Genomic DNA, 14,780 nt, shown 5'->3' with positions numbered 1-14,780 from the left:
CTCGCTCATTCTCCTCTCTCTCTCTCGCTCTCGCTCTCTCTGTTGTATCCATTAACATTGTTGGTGTATCTCTTGCACACTGCTGTGCCTGTGGGAACGGTTATGATGATTTGCATGGCTGTAATCGTACTGTCTGCCTCAGAAATACTTCCTGTTGTGCTTTGTGACAAACGTTTAAAAACCACTGAGCTACTCCAGCTAGCTGAAACAGCCTTCTTCTCCACCAACCTGAGCTCGGAGATGAGGCGGTGGCACGCTCACGTCCTGACAGGAGATAACTCTTCCTCCAGCTCCTCCAGTCTCGCCTGCGCCTCGTTGCCTTCATCCTTTTTCTTCTTGGGAAAGCTTCTTATATTCATAGCCTTCAAGTCTTGCCTCGGTGAATTAGCTTGCTAGCTACCACCAGATGCCACCAATGACAAGCCCTGTAACCGGTGTGCTCCGTCTCTTGCTCTCTCACATTCACACAAAATGTATGTGTATGTATTGTATGTGCCAAGTGTGTGAAGTTGATCCGCTGCTTGAACGACACACAGTTATTCAAGCGTTTTTTTGATCAACAATAATGCATGACTGCAGTGACGCATGAATGAAGCCAGGCAACTATTGTCATTATTCTATTATATATAATTAGTATTATTTCACTATTATATATTTATATCTGGGACTATTCATAAAACATTCAGAGCTGTAGCCTGTAGACATCCAGGACTGATGTCCTAGAGCCTTCAGTGTTCTGTTAGCTGACTCATGGACCAGCGAAGAGTTTACATTGTACTGCAGTTTTACCCGATTGTTGGGAAGTATAGATACATCCAGGGATTGAGTAGCCACAATGATTGATTAGGAGTCCTGCCGATTTTCCCAATTTATTTAAATCCCACAGGGAAGGTTGTTGTTTTCATTCGTATTTTGTTTGTTGGCAATAAAGCCGGCATTCTGGTGTACTACGCATACCCAGGTTTTTAAATTTAGAGTGCCTTGGGGATTGATTTTGGTTTCTTCAGAATATCACGCATCTCCTTTGAAGGCTTAGATGTGTTTTTGCAGGAGCGGAGGCAGCCTAATAGCAACCTTGTTCAAGTCGATGGAAATCATTGAGAAATTAAAAGATGGGAAAGTGAAAAGCTGTTTGTCCTTCTTCAGGGTTTTTGATGGATAAAAAAAAAAAAAATACCAATACAATATTTGGAAACTTGAAGTCACATTTTTCAGACCTAAAATAAAAACGAAGTCCACTTCAGTCCTCTATAAAGCAGACAGCTTCTCTACTGGTTTTTATCCAGAAACATGTCGACTTGCCGTGTGGTTAGTCCTGTGCAGTCACAAGTATGTAAATACTTGTAAATAGTAAATATCCAGATCAGATGGTACCGATATCCCAGAAATGAACAGATAGCATCCGGTGAATCAGTACAAATTCTTATTGACAGTTAAGGATTTGACATTTAATTATAAATGTACATAGTTTACATTAAGGTGGGATAATGTGATGAGACATAAGGATCCTAATAAAGAAAGAAAGAACAGTGCTGGTATATGAGTTTTCTTGGTATATGATTTTTTTCGAGTCTTTAATATTTCTTTCTAACTGGTAAATATGTTCCCTAAAAAGACATTTATAGATCACCGTGTCCTGCAGAAACAGTCCCATTCTTCATGTCCTATTTACTCCAGCTGACATTCGTCTTCCACGTGTAGAAAAAGTGTCATGATTGTGGCGCAGCTTTGAGAGGCATCGAATGGAAAGGTCGACAGTTAAATAAGTGGAGTGAAGGAGGCAGAGGGGATTGCATTAAATGGAAACAACAGGAACGGAGAATAATTACACATTTAGTCCTGTCACCAGCTGAGCAGCACACGAACCATGGCATTGTCATGACACCATTTGTGTGTGTGCGCGTGTGTGCGCGTGTGTGCGTGTGTGCGTGTGTGCGTGTGTGTGTGTGTGTGTGTGTGTGTGTGTGTGTGTGTGTGTGTGTGTGTGTGTGTGTGTGTGTGTGTGTGTGTGTGTGTGTGTGTGTGTGTGTGTGTGCGCGTGTGTGCGTGCGTGTGCGTGTATATTTGTGTGTGTCAGGTCTTAAGTGGCCGCCTGACAGTTTGAGCTGCTGATCATTCCTCTCGGCTCTGACAGATTACACGCGCACACACGGCTTATCTCTGACGGTATAACATTCAAGGACCACTGTCAACCCGCCCTCTGCAATGCAGGGGAAGACAGGGAGTGTACAGGGGAGTACACCAACACATCGACACCAAACGGTGACTGCAATATTTGAAGCCTCTCGACTTCATGATTCTCAAAGTGTTGCTTCTACGCCCCAATTATTTGCATTAATAGGTCATCTTAATTAAAACACCAGATTACAGTAAGCGCTACGACAAATAAATGTAAACTACAGAAACATAATTTTTACATGATTTTATTTCCGCACATTAAATAAATGGATTCATTAAATCACAAACACAATTATCGTTATGTATTGGTCAACACATTAAAATGCATTATATCAATGTGCACTGTGTTCAAGTCGGCAGTTTTGGTGCAGAAGCAGAGCAGAGAGTGGTGGGCAAAGGTCTCAAGTTGGAATCGAACCAGAGCTGTTGCAATTTTATGGTTTTTACCCTCACCGCCATAGGTCTCTGAGACACCAAGTATATTTAATCAAAGTTCACTGATCTGGGCCTGAAACATTATAGTTATAGAAAAGGAAACTTAAATGGGCTTCTGACAATCTCACGATCTCATACCATTCGATGTCCCTTTTTCTCAGATGTGGGATTAGTGATGACTGATGTTTCCACTGAGGCATTTGGTCAGGTCATTGTGGAAATGACTGACACCTGACAGGACCACTGTGACAGGTTCTTCCTGTTTACTGAGAGCTCGTTCTGATTGGCTGTCCCAAAAGCAATTTCCTGTTTCATGTTCCTGTCTGGTAGCTGGCAGGTTGAATGTCAGGCTGTCTATCTGTCACATATAAGCATACCCACAAACACTGCTGCGCGCACACACATGTGGGTTTATATGTATCTATATATACATATGTATACACACACACACGGAGAATGATTTGATTTCAGAATATCAGAATAAGGCCATGCCACGCCTTTACTTTTATTCTTTTTTTGAGACCGAAATTTTATTTCTGTAGCTATTAACAAACTAATGCGTCATACATTTCTAAGTGGAGAGAGGATATATTAGTAGTACGTGATGCAAGTGACCCATGATGGGGTCAGGCCGATAGAAAGACGTATTTTGTAAGACCTCCAGGCATTTGTGGAGCTGGTGCCTACTGTAATCCGATGTCTGTATCGGACTCTATGGCTTATTGTGTTTATTTCTCCATGCATCCCTCTATTGAGCAAGTGGAATGTCATCGGGTCACACAGATGTTTCTGTGTATGCAGTTGAAGAGGTCATCAGTCATTTTTCAGTGCTGCTCATATTTTACATGAATCAATATGAAGATGCAGATTCTTTGGGATTTGTAAACTAAATTCAGAAATGTAGAGCAGATTGTTTCTCCCAGCAGCGGTGTTTGGTTTGTATAGAGGAGACACCTTCTGTACTTTAATCAATGTTATTGTGACGCATAATGAACCGGGACATGTGTGAATATACCTTCACATCTGTGGATATATAATTCTAGTGAACTTTGCTGTATAATCAAATGAAAACGTTGACCGATAATGGATTTCAGAACACCAAATGTGTCCAGTCAACAGGTAATTGTTATTAATTGCGGACATGTTTCAAGGTGAACGGTTAAAGACCCTGACTGTATTTACGAGGCGATGACTTTGGACTGACCGTGTGAGAGCCTCCTCAAACGTTTGTGCAATTATAATTAATTAAATACCAATATCCTGTATAACCTTTATTTATTTCAACTTCATCTACAATACACCATCCTACTACATGATACACTCTTACTTTGAAACATAGATGATAAAACAGGAATGCACTAATATCTACGGACGTACTGTAGCAACTTTGCACTGTTCTTAAAGTCATATTTATTTAACCATCTGCATATAAAGAACACAGAAACAGCTTCTCTTAAATAAATATTTCACAATGCTGCTGTATGTAATGTTACAGCTGTTATCTTCAAGTCTTCATTTTTTTTCCTGATAACTAAAATGAGGTGTTTATATTCACAACTGTTCACAGCAAGGCGTCCTCCGCTCTTAAACCTCTCTCTTCTCTGCCCTCTTCTTAACCTCTGCCCTTCTCCCCTTCCTCAGTCTTCCTCTCTCTTGTGTCCTGTATATCTCAACAGGCCCTCTGGCTGGCCCTTCCTCTTCTTCTCCGTCTTCCCCTTCCCCCCTTTTCTCTGCTCCTCTCCTCCTCCAGCTCGAGTCTTTCAAAACCCAAGACAAATTGAAATGCTTGAGGAAGAGCAGTGTTCGTACTGTCATTTCCTTCAACTGAATGAATTCTTACACTGCCAAAGGCCATTATATCTAAAGAGCACAACCACCAGCAATTAATCATATTTCCTTCCTTATTGCTCACTACATTATGCACAGTGATTTTAACCTATAGTTGCCGGTGTGGAAAACTCGAGAATTTGCCAAACCGTCACGCTGGTATTCAGAGATTTGTAAGAAGCAGTAGATTGTTCTGGTGATACAAAGAAGTTGATGGAATCTCTGAATTCTTTATGCCCTCTTATTTTTTACAGACGTCCAATTAAATGAAAGGCTGTAATTGCCATTTTTCTAGTGTTTGACCAAAGGGCTCACTACACATAATGTGATGAAGGTAATACTCACTAAATGGGACTCACACCTTAATATATGACACCTGCAAGGGATAAGAACTCTTTCCTCCATTTACATTGTATTATATTGTACTGGGTTTTATTCTGTCATAAATATTCCCTTGTTTCCGTTTCTCTTTTTATCGTCTTTCTCTCAGATTCTCATGTTTCTCTCTACCTTAGACAGAAACACACATGCAGGCACACACAGTGTTGGATTTTTAATTATTTTACTGGCTGTGATAGAAACAGTAGTGGTAAAGTAATGCCCATTCAATCGCTCATTTACTAGTGGCTCGCCCGTGTAATTGTCTCGTCATTTAAACTTTATTTTAACTTAAATGTGTTCAGGCGGCACAGACTGAATCTATAGATGTCAACTTTGTGACCTTGCAACTTCTGCTTCCAGTTCAAGTCACAGTCAAATCAGATGGGAGATGTGAATCCTCGTACCTCCTCACTCCCTCACCCGTTTCTTGCTTGGCTGTTCTAATGCTTGGTGATTACTAACCACACTGTTGGGAATCACCAAGAATGAAAACTACCAACACGTGACACAAACTCCTCTCATTTCACCCAACAACTAATACAATCTCACTTTTGTCTATCACCTGTCACCGATGGACACGTTTGGCTTTTGGTTTTAATTTGTTAGTAGAACTCCTGAACGTGTCTCCATGAGGCTGTTGCTCATTGTCATGCATCGAGCAGACAATACGCTCCCAGTCATGGAGATGATTCCTATCCTGAGACAGATCACACGCTAGGTTCTCAGGGCTCCCGTAGATGGGAGCGGGATGACCCCAGCAGGACAACATCATCCGCAAACAGCAGAAATGCCATGCTAATGTCACTGCTGATTGTTTAATACAAACGTGAGACAAGGCAAAGGAGGACCACTGCTCTGTTTGAATGACCTTGTTGGCTCCGACACCCCGTACCCCCAACAGCATCTTCCACAGAAAACATCGAGGAATACAACCTCGCCCTTTGGTGATCCAAAGAGGAATACAAGCATCTCCTAAATCACTGAAACATTTAGACAAAAATTAACAAATCTCCCTCCCTGCTGAGATAACCTCAATTTGATCTACTTCCCATGATCCAGCCCGAGTCCACATTGCTCCGCATAAGTCAGGGTGAGGTTTAACACCCAGCCAGAATTTCTTTACGAGCACCTTGTCCTTGGTAGTTTTTCTCAGGAAGATTTAGCTTTGTAATTCCTTAATCATTTGAACACATCCTGCAGCCCCTTGGCTGAATCATGGGGTCTTGTCTGCCAATCCAGAGGGTATTACATTAGGCCTGCGCTATCTTTGGACGATACCTCAGTACCTGCCATCAAGGAAACAGTGACACCTGCCAAAAACAGGCTCAGACTCATTTTTTATGGGGGGAGGGGGGGGGGGGGGGGGTTGTACTTGCTCTCCTCTAATGCTCCTCTGTTACATCTCATTTCACTCCTCCCTTTGCTGTCCCTTTCTTTCTTTTACTCCTCCCCTTTACCTTTATTCCCTGCTTCCCTTTTTGTAGTCACCATCCCTCTCCTCGAGTCTCCTTTCTTCTCTTTGAAATGCCTCTCTTGTCCTGTTATTACATTTACATTTTAAATTATGTTTACCGGCTTTGTGTGTGTGTGTGTGTGAGAGTGTGTGGGTGTGTTATGAGACTAAAAGTACCAGTGTACCAGGGTTTTGCACTAAGCACTTGGAATAAACAGCTATCTGTCGTGAATAATGTGCTTTCCAACTTTTTTTGACTCGCATCCAATCATTTCTTTTTACAGTCTCTTTTTGTCGTCTTGCAGATGCTTGCATCCACGGGGACCTGCAATAACTGCACCCGTAGAATAAACTTAAAATAATGTATTGCCAGCAATATGAGCAGCCAATAGGGAGGACAGAGGCCAAGACAACGGCGCCCAGACAGTAGAAAGTTACGTCTGTGTTGTGATGTTAATGGATCACCAAAGAGCGTGTGGTCTAATAATAGAGAAGTGCTAAAGTAAGCACAGAAATAAGTCTCTCCTGCTCTTTGTTCCTGCTGTTTTTCTTTTATTGTCTACTCCTCCTGGGTTTGTTTATCAGCTCCTCTCTTTTCCTCTCATCTCCTCTTCTCTCTCTTTTTTTAGTCCTGCATCCTTTCCTCTCTGTCTCCCCTACGCTACGTTACTCTTTCTTTTATCTTCATCCATTCTTTTGTCATGTGCGACTACCCTCCTTCTCCATCCCCTCTTCTCCTTTCTCCCATCACTCTCTTTCCAGCTTCACTTGCTCTCTCATTTATCTCCATCCTCTGCAATCTGGTATCTGTAATGTCTAACCTCATCTACGCTTTACCTCTTTTTATCACCTTTTCTTACTTCCGACCACTCCGGGAGGGAGACGGTTACACTGTCTCCCTCCCGATTCATTTCCTATGGTCTTCACCCATCAGTCCCTGTTTGTGCCTGTTCTCTGTCCCTCGTTATCTGTCTCCCCTCTCCTCGTCTTCTCTGTCTCCCTCTAACCTCTGTGCTGCAGCCTGTTTCCTTCTCACCTGCTAAACTTCTTTCAAACCTTTGCCAGTCTCTCCTCTTTTTTTTTGTTGTTTTCTCCTTCTTCCTTCCCCTCCTTCCTTAAAGTTCAGTCCCATCCCTCTGTCCTCCTCCTCTGACCCCTTGTCTCGCCCTCATTCTGATGTCAGGCAGCTGGCCATTCAGTATGAATAATGTAGTAGGTGCAGCATATCTCACAGATTTTTTTTTTATCCATCTCTCTCTACACTTTTCGTATTTCCCTACCTTTTAGCTCTCTTATGCATATGACATTATTTATCTGATTTAGTTAAACATCCATACATGCAAATATGAATTGAATAATTTACATATGCTCTGACTGTATTGTAATATGATTTAAGATTATACCTACAATATGAATGTGTTGTCATTTATCTATAGATATAATTCTGAACTGATTCTACCACTGTTAGTGCACTCTCATTGACTTCATTATAGAAATGTATTCATTATTTAATTATTTGATTTACTTTATTGACTTCCAGTTTAATTAGACTGATTTCAGTTGGAGACAAAACTGCAAAGTCCAGTGACAACTTCTTAAATAACTGTTTCCTCTGTTTCATTATACTCATATTCTTTTTGTCGCTAGACTTATTGAACGGGGTCAACGAATATGGCTGAGATAGAATCACACTCATGCCAATGCAATCAGGAGAAAAGTGCACTGAAGTCTAGAACAGAATTACTGGTCTTAAAATCCAATGATATGATGCTTTGCTGGTGCCTGTAGGAGTCGCAACATCAATTCCACTCGCCCCACTACAAACTGAGGTCATATAGGTGAAGTGCAGAACATTAACTGTGTCTGAAACAACTCCCTACACCATTTATTACAGGATGTGGTCCAGGGTATGAACTGTCTGTTGTGTGTCAGGGTAGAAAATGTATAAATTATACAGCGCCTTTAAAAAAAAAACTAAAACTCCTGTAGTTTTTGCTCTGGTTTTATCTCTCATATGTCATGTTGTCAAGTCAGACTAGCACACATTTATATTTAACCACACTAACTGAGACAGACCACTGGTTGCCTCGTTGAGAGATAACATATCGCTCTACTGTAGTCAATTCACTGTGCGTACTGTAGAGTTAGAGTGCCTTTGGGCAGGGACATTGTCAGAGCTTTTGTCTCATCTGACATTTTTCATTTTCCTTCGCTCTGATTTTCACGAGCTGTCTCGTTCAGTCTCTTCCTTTTGATTAGATTTGATATCTTTCCCAACTGTATTCAAAGAGGCAGAACTTTGTGTCTCCTATAATAAGCACTCAATAAGGTCCTCTAACAAGCGTGCTTCATATTTTATACCACCGCTCATACTTTGTTTCTGCCCTTTTTCCTTATCGGCGTTTCCCCTCCCTCGCTGTGGGTCTCAATCTGCCTAGTATACCTGCGGCATTATTAAAGGGCAGTTCCACTCCTCCCCTTGCTCCAGGGAGGATCGTAGAACATTGGCTTCCAGGCAGTTTCTTACATCATTTACTTTTTTTTTAATAAAGTATATAGATCTTTTTTTTACCACTGCCGTGGTTTCTTTTGGTAACGAAATGCAAGAGATGTAAGATGGTGATGTAATATTCACCATCGGCAACCAACTCATTGTCTCAGTGGCGATGCTTTAGAAACAGTTTTTGAATATGGGAATATTTCTGTCTTTTCTTTTTATCTCCATGTCCTTACACCTCTACTGCTTTACCACGTCTCTCTTCCCCTTATCCTCCAATGCTTTGTTTTGATCCTTTTCTATCCTCTCTTTCCCGAAACCTCTGTCTGTATGTGGTTTGAATATATCGAAATCCATTCTTCTTAATCGGCTTCACGCTTGGCACGTGTATTGTTAAGGGCCAAAGAAAGTGTAGTGTTGAATTAAGTGTGCGATTTGGCGAACGATACATTCAATGTTGACATACTTTGAATTAACAGGCAACCAGCGCTCTGTAGCAGAGACGGCTGGGACTCCTCCAAGTCAGTGACGTTGTCAATAAGGACGACAACAACGACAACCGATTGTCCAGTTCAGGGTTCTACAGACCGAGTCCAGCAGCTGGTCTTTACTTGTCTTGTCTTTACTACTTTTAGAAGGAAAGCTGCAACCATCATTACCTCAGGCCAAGCAATCAGCCAAATCCAAACAGGCAGGTTGAGAACATTCACCGCACTAGTTATTAATAAATGTAAAACACAGCTTGCTTCAGTCACTCATTGTATTATGAGTCCAGATTCATAAATCATACATATTATGATGTAAAAGGAAACCAAACAATTTGATGCATAGACAAGTAAAACAAAAAAGAGCTTTTTCAGCAAAGATTTGCTGACTATTCCTGCAGCTCAACCCAGTTTGGCACAGGAGTTAAACATCATCCAGTACAACTGCATAAAACCTGCCTTTGGTCAGTGGTGATCATTATGCAGAGGGATAATATCCTTCATTCATTCCCCACACCCACATGTCCGTAGCCAGTGGAACAAACTGCCTTTCAACTAAAACCTCTGTAAATAACAGCCACACAAAGCAGAGTGACATCAAAATCATCCCCTAGAAAGTTCTGCTTTACATCGTGGTATCTTTTACAATGTACAGGCCCTGAGATGAAGTCATATGAATCACAGTCTCATTGCTGCGCTGTGCATTGTATGACGTACTGCGCTTACAATTAAATGTGACTCATCATTTCTCAACATTTCTCAACATTTTTCACGAGAGCCGTTGGTCATCCTGCGGTCCATAAAGCTGCAATCCCTAATTACACGGCAGCAATTTTCTAAAGCATTTTCCCCACAAGTGCATTTTTGTTGGAGACTTTGATTTTTCAACATTAAATAAAAATACCTTATAAAGCTCTTCTTCCATCTACAAAGTGCACGTACTCGACCTCCAATTCTGGATGAGCTATAATATCTCCTTCAGCGTAATATTGATGGCCAGTGTGGACCATTCAGAATAAATACACACACATCCCCGTCTTACTGTAAACGTGGAGACTGTGGATTTTCAATAACAACAACTTGACTTTGTCACATCACCTTCTCTTTCCCATTTGCCTTGTGTTTCTCTGCTGTATTCTCCATAGAATAGAATAAGTAGACTATGGAGCGAAAAAGTTGGTCAAACCAAACTCTCTGTGGAAATGCTGTAACACTGCAGATTTGTGTAAAATGTGAATCTCATTACATGTTTTTTTATTTATTTGCTTGCTTCCAGGTTGACGGGGACGACCCTGCCCTCTCCAGTGATTTCAAACAAGAACTGGCTTCGGATACATTTCACCTCAGACAGCAACCATAGAAGAAAAGGATTCAGTGCACAGTACCAAGGTATTTCACACTAACACTTTAACACCTATAGTGTGAATACTAGTGTTTGTGTTAACCAATGTGTGTGTGTGTGTGTGTGTGTGTGTGTGTGTGTGTGTGTGTGTGTGTGTGTGTTTGTTTGTGATGGGAATAGCAACACAGAGGCCATCACAAATATATCTACACACAAAAAACACAAAGAGATAAAAGCTTTTATTGATCCCCATGGGGGGGGATTTGGGTAATACCCAGTACAGAATAAATAAAGGAATACAGATAATGATAAAAAAAAAACATCAGACCTAACTAAATACATGATCGTATTTATAGGTTAAATGTGCATGTGGATGAAAGCCCACATGCCCAACCTCACAATTGGCATTTGCTGTAATTATGATTAGCATTTATTTGGAACGGAAGTCTGAAATCACCGGACTGGACTTGCTTGTCCTCTCCTGTCTATAATTGACTGGTAGTATGGCTTGATTGGTATATTAAGGTGCATATTAGTTTCCACGTGGCGGCTCAGATTTAATTGGCTGCTTCCAACACAAAACACGGCGAGCGCGTCTGTATCTGTGGCTCTCAGCCGCCGTGTCGTTTTTCATCCAACCCCAATGCCGACTCTCTTTTCTGACTCTCGTCTCTGTCACTCTTGAGAACGAGAGAAATGTGTTTTTCATGCCAAGTCACAGTGGAAGTTTCACATTGAAAATGTAGTTTGGTCGTAGCACCGATTTTTCTGTTATTCTCTGCAATGTTGCTACTTTGGATTAAAGAGATGGGATACATTTGAATGCTGCTCCCTTCTCCTCCTCCTCTTTCCTATTGCCCCCACTTCTGTCTTTCAGTCTGTTCTACTGTTCCCTGTTCAAATGTTTTCCTCTGCCACTGTTGCATTTGTCTTGGTTTGTGTGTGAAGTGTGAAGCTGGATTGAAACTCTGGAAATAATAACGAGCGCTTAAGGAAAAAGGTGTACAGTAAACAAGGTCTAATAATGTATTAAAATTAAATGACTTTATTTTTCTTTCTGCAGTTAAGAAAGCAATAGAGCTGAAGTCCAGAGGGGTGAAGATGATGCCCAGCAAAGACTCCAGTCACAAAAATGCTGTCTGTAAGTAAACTGCTGCTGTTTGTGGATAGTTTCTCATATAGACATCACGTAAAAAAAAAGTATACTTTTAAAATACACTTTTTTTTGCCTAACAGTCAACATCTAACCCGTTTTCACAAATACGTGCATTGCAAACCAACCCGCGAAGCCCCCGAATGTATCATTTTGCAGTAACTTCCCAATAAGCACGTCTAGCAAAAAGAGCAGGGAAGCAAAATGTACTATTTCATCGCATGAGCGCTCGTGTCACAGTGTCAACTCAAGTTGTTTTTCTTCACTCAAGAATGTGGAAAAGCTAATAACGCACACGCTGTGAAGCTTATAAAGGGCATTTTTAGTTAAGACTCAGAGGAGTGTTGTTTAAAGTCTGGGCTCCCCTCAGACACTGTGCTGTTGTTCATTTGGAAACAGGACTGACCGGCCCAGCCCGTGATCTGCTGCTCCGTAATCATGTTACTGTGTCAGTCCCATGTGCAGCCATCAAGTCTGAATGTAGAAAGCAGAGAATAGCATGTGTCCATTGTGATAGTTTATATCATTTTAACTTTGCAATAAGCTTGAAACCCCATTTCTCCACACACACACACAGTGCACCACCCTGTACGCGTGTGCAGATGAGAATCTGACTACAGCCCATAATAGACCCACTGCAGTACACTGACTCACTTTCTGCTGGCTGTCGCTGGTGCTTCCCACTGGATAAGTCTTTTGTATTACCCATTTCAGCTGTTTATTATGTTTTAACTTTCCACGTTTTCAAAAGCTAAGTGGTGTCTGGAGGGTTGGCGTGGTGACTCCTGTCGGCCAGAGCTGGAAACGTGCCCACTGCATCTTATTCATTCCTTTTGGAGGTGCAGCCAAGATTCCAGTACGAGACTCCATCAGGTGGAGGCATTAATGTGTAAACCAGTGGCGGCGCATCTCTGAGACATAAAGGAAACCAGTAGAAAAAAAATCTCCAATCCATTATGAACATCAATGATGATCAATGGTTTAATAAGGTTTAAGTGTTTCTTTAATTTATATCTCTTCACCTTTCACTCTCCTGTCACCTTATCACATGTTCAGCTCTTGACTTGATTAATGATCCCGTATCAAACAGACCACACACACGTGTCAGTTCAATGGGATTTTAATACCAGGTGCTGTAATGTGTTTCTCCGTGCAGTCTTTGACATGACGGAAGCCACTTTGTGTACTTTTCACATTAGAATACTAAGCATGACAACATGTTAAGGATAATCATTATATACGTTTTCATCCGTAGTTAATGTGCTGTTAATGGTCAACAAGATTTTAGCAACAACTTTCATTAGCTCCATCGATAGGAAAAAAAGACGATAGTCTGACAATGACACTGTTGTGTAAACAGCATTGTCTGATTACCTTACATTACATTTCATTTAGCTGACGCTTTTATCCAAAGCGACTTAAAATAAGTGAATCCAACCATGAGGGTTCAAACCCAGAACAACAAGAATCAAGTAAATACAATTTGCTTCAAAAAAGCCACAAGTTCAACATGTAAGTGCAAGATTTATTTTATTTTTATTCAAGGTGTAGTCGGAAATGATGCGTCTTTAGTAGGACAGCAAACAGATTTCAAATTACATTTGGCAGTTTTTAATTTTTCAAAGTTACACATATTCTATTTGAAATCAAACTGTTATACAGCACTGAGATGTGAAGTCACAGTGATATCTGAAGAGAAGTGTCTCAAGTTTCATAGTCAAAAACAACACAATTAATTAAAAAAGTTTTTTTCCAGCAAAGGTCTCGAGATGATTAATACCGAACACACCATTAGTTTGTTGCGCTGCTTTCAAGTAATGTGCACAATAGGTGTCAGTTTTCATGGTTTATCTGGGAATCATGGGCAATTAAAAGAAACCTCTAGTGGCTATGTTTACACATTTGAGTATTTACTCAGCTTCAGCTTTGTCATAACTTCAATACGGTGAATCATCTCCCGATAGCTACAGGGATTAGAACACATCAGTCAAGTTCAGAAGGGAAACTGTGGCGGAGAAGCTCCTCAAGTCAAATCGTGAGCTGCGGAGGATTTTCTCTGTGTGTGTAGTATTTTATCAGATGATCCATATGGGAGGTGTGAGGCACAGAGTGTTTTTATCTGGACCTCAGGAAAAAATGTTTCTCATCCTCAGTGGCAGCTAATGGGAATCCAATTGTACTTAAACACCACATTGACTACAAGGCAAAAAAACAATGAATGTAATGATAAATACGATAAATATCTCTGGCTGACATATGTCTCAGAAGCTTTGAGATTCTTCTAGATCAGCGCTGGGATCATCTGACGGAGCTTTTTAATTATCACAGAAGCTCCAGCTCATACCTCATCCATTCCTTTGCATTTCATAATAAAACCCTCATCAATAATTCTGCCGATTTACACGCTCAGCCAAGCGCGTACCGGTGCAATTAACATTAGTGTGGTGTTTTTGTGTGTATGTGTGTGGATGTTGGGAAGAAAAGAATTCCAGAGTGCTTGTGTGCCTCTTCACTTGTCCTTGCATTTAAAATTAAAATGAGTATATGCATTGTGTATGTTTGAGAGTATGCATGAACATGTGAGGAGGAAGAGGAGCTCGGTGAAGAGTTCAGATCCCACACACACTCTTTCTTTGCTCGCACCTGCTTACACTTCCCATGCACGCAGTTAGATTTACACATAAGCACAAACACATTCGTATACAAAATGGTTTCCACATGGGAGCATCACCTTTAAGATGGCCTGCAGAGTCCAGATCTAATGCATTTGCTTGTTACGAGAAGGGCCAGCAAACAAAAAACATCTTGCTGTGGAGTAACTCTCATGTAAATGTTTTACAAATAAATTATGTTACATCCTTAGCAATGTGATTTTTTTTATGGTTGTACCATAAACACACAGTAGGATCTGGGGTCTCCAAGAGTCTTGTACTTTTGGGACTGACTGTAAATGAACTTAAAAGAAAAATCTGAGCCTAACTCTGCCAGCAGTAAAGCCGGCTGCAGTCGTTCAATTATGACTTGTATTA

At 40.9% G+C, this 14,780-nt stretch overlaps 1 protein-coding gene across 2 annotated transcripts in view; it reads left to right on the top strand.

The window, feature by feature from the left end:
* Positions 1–14,780, top strand: part of LOC117756771 (CUB and sushi domain-containing protein 1-like) — a 380,356-nt gene that overhangs the window by 195,611 nt on the left and 169,965 nt on the right. For both annotated transcript variants that reach the window (XM_034577551.1, XM_034577542.1), the window contains exons 6-7: positions 10,533–10,645; positions 11,662–11,739. In XM_034577551.1, the coding sequence (XP_034433442.1) occupies positions 10,533–10,645; positions 11,662–11,739 (191 nt within the window). The remainder of the gene's footprint in view (positions 1–10,532; positions 10,646–11,661; positions 11,740–14,780) is intronic.

The sequence above is a fragment of the Hippoglossus hippoglossus genome, chromosome 3 (assembly GCF_009819705.1).
Source record: "Hippoglossus hippoglossus isolate fHipHip1 chromosome 3, fHipHip1.pri, whole genome shotgun sequence".
In the NCBI taxonomy this organism is placed as follows: domain Eukaryota; kingdom Metazoa; phylum Chordata; class Actinopteri; order Pleuronectiformes; family Pleuronectidae; genus Hippoglossus; species Hippoglossus hippoglossus.
Note: the sequence above shows the minus strand (reverse complement) of the source record. Positions and strands in the feature narration are given on the sequence as shown.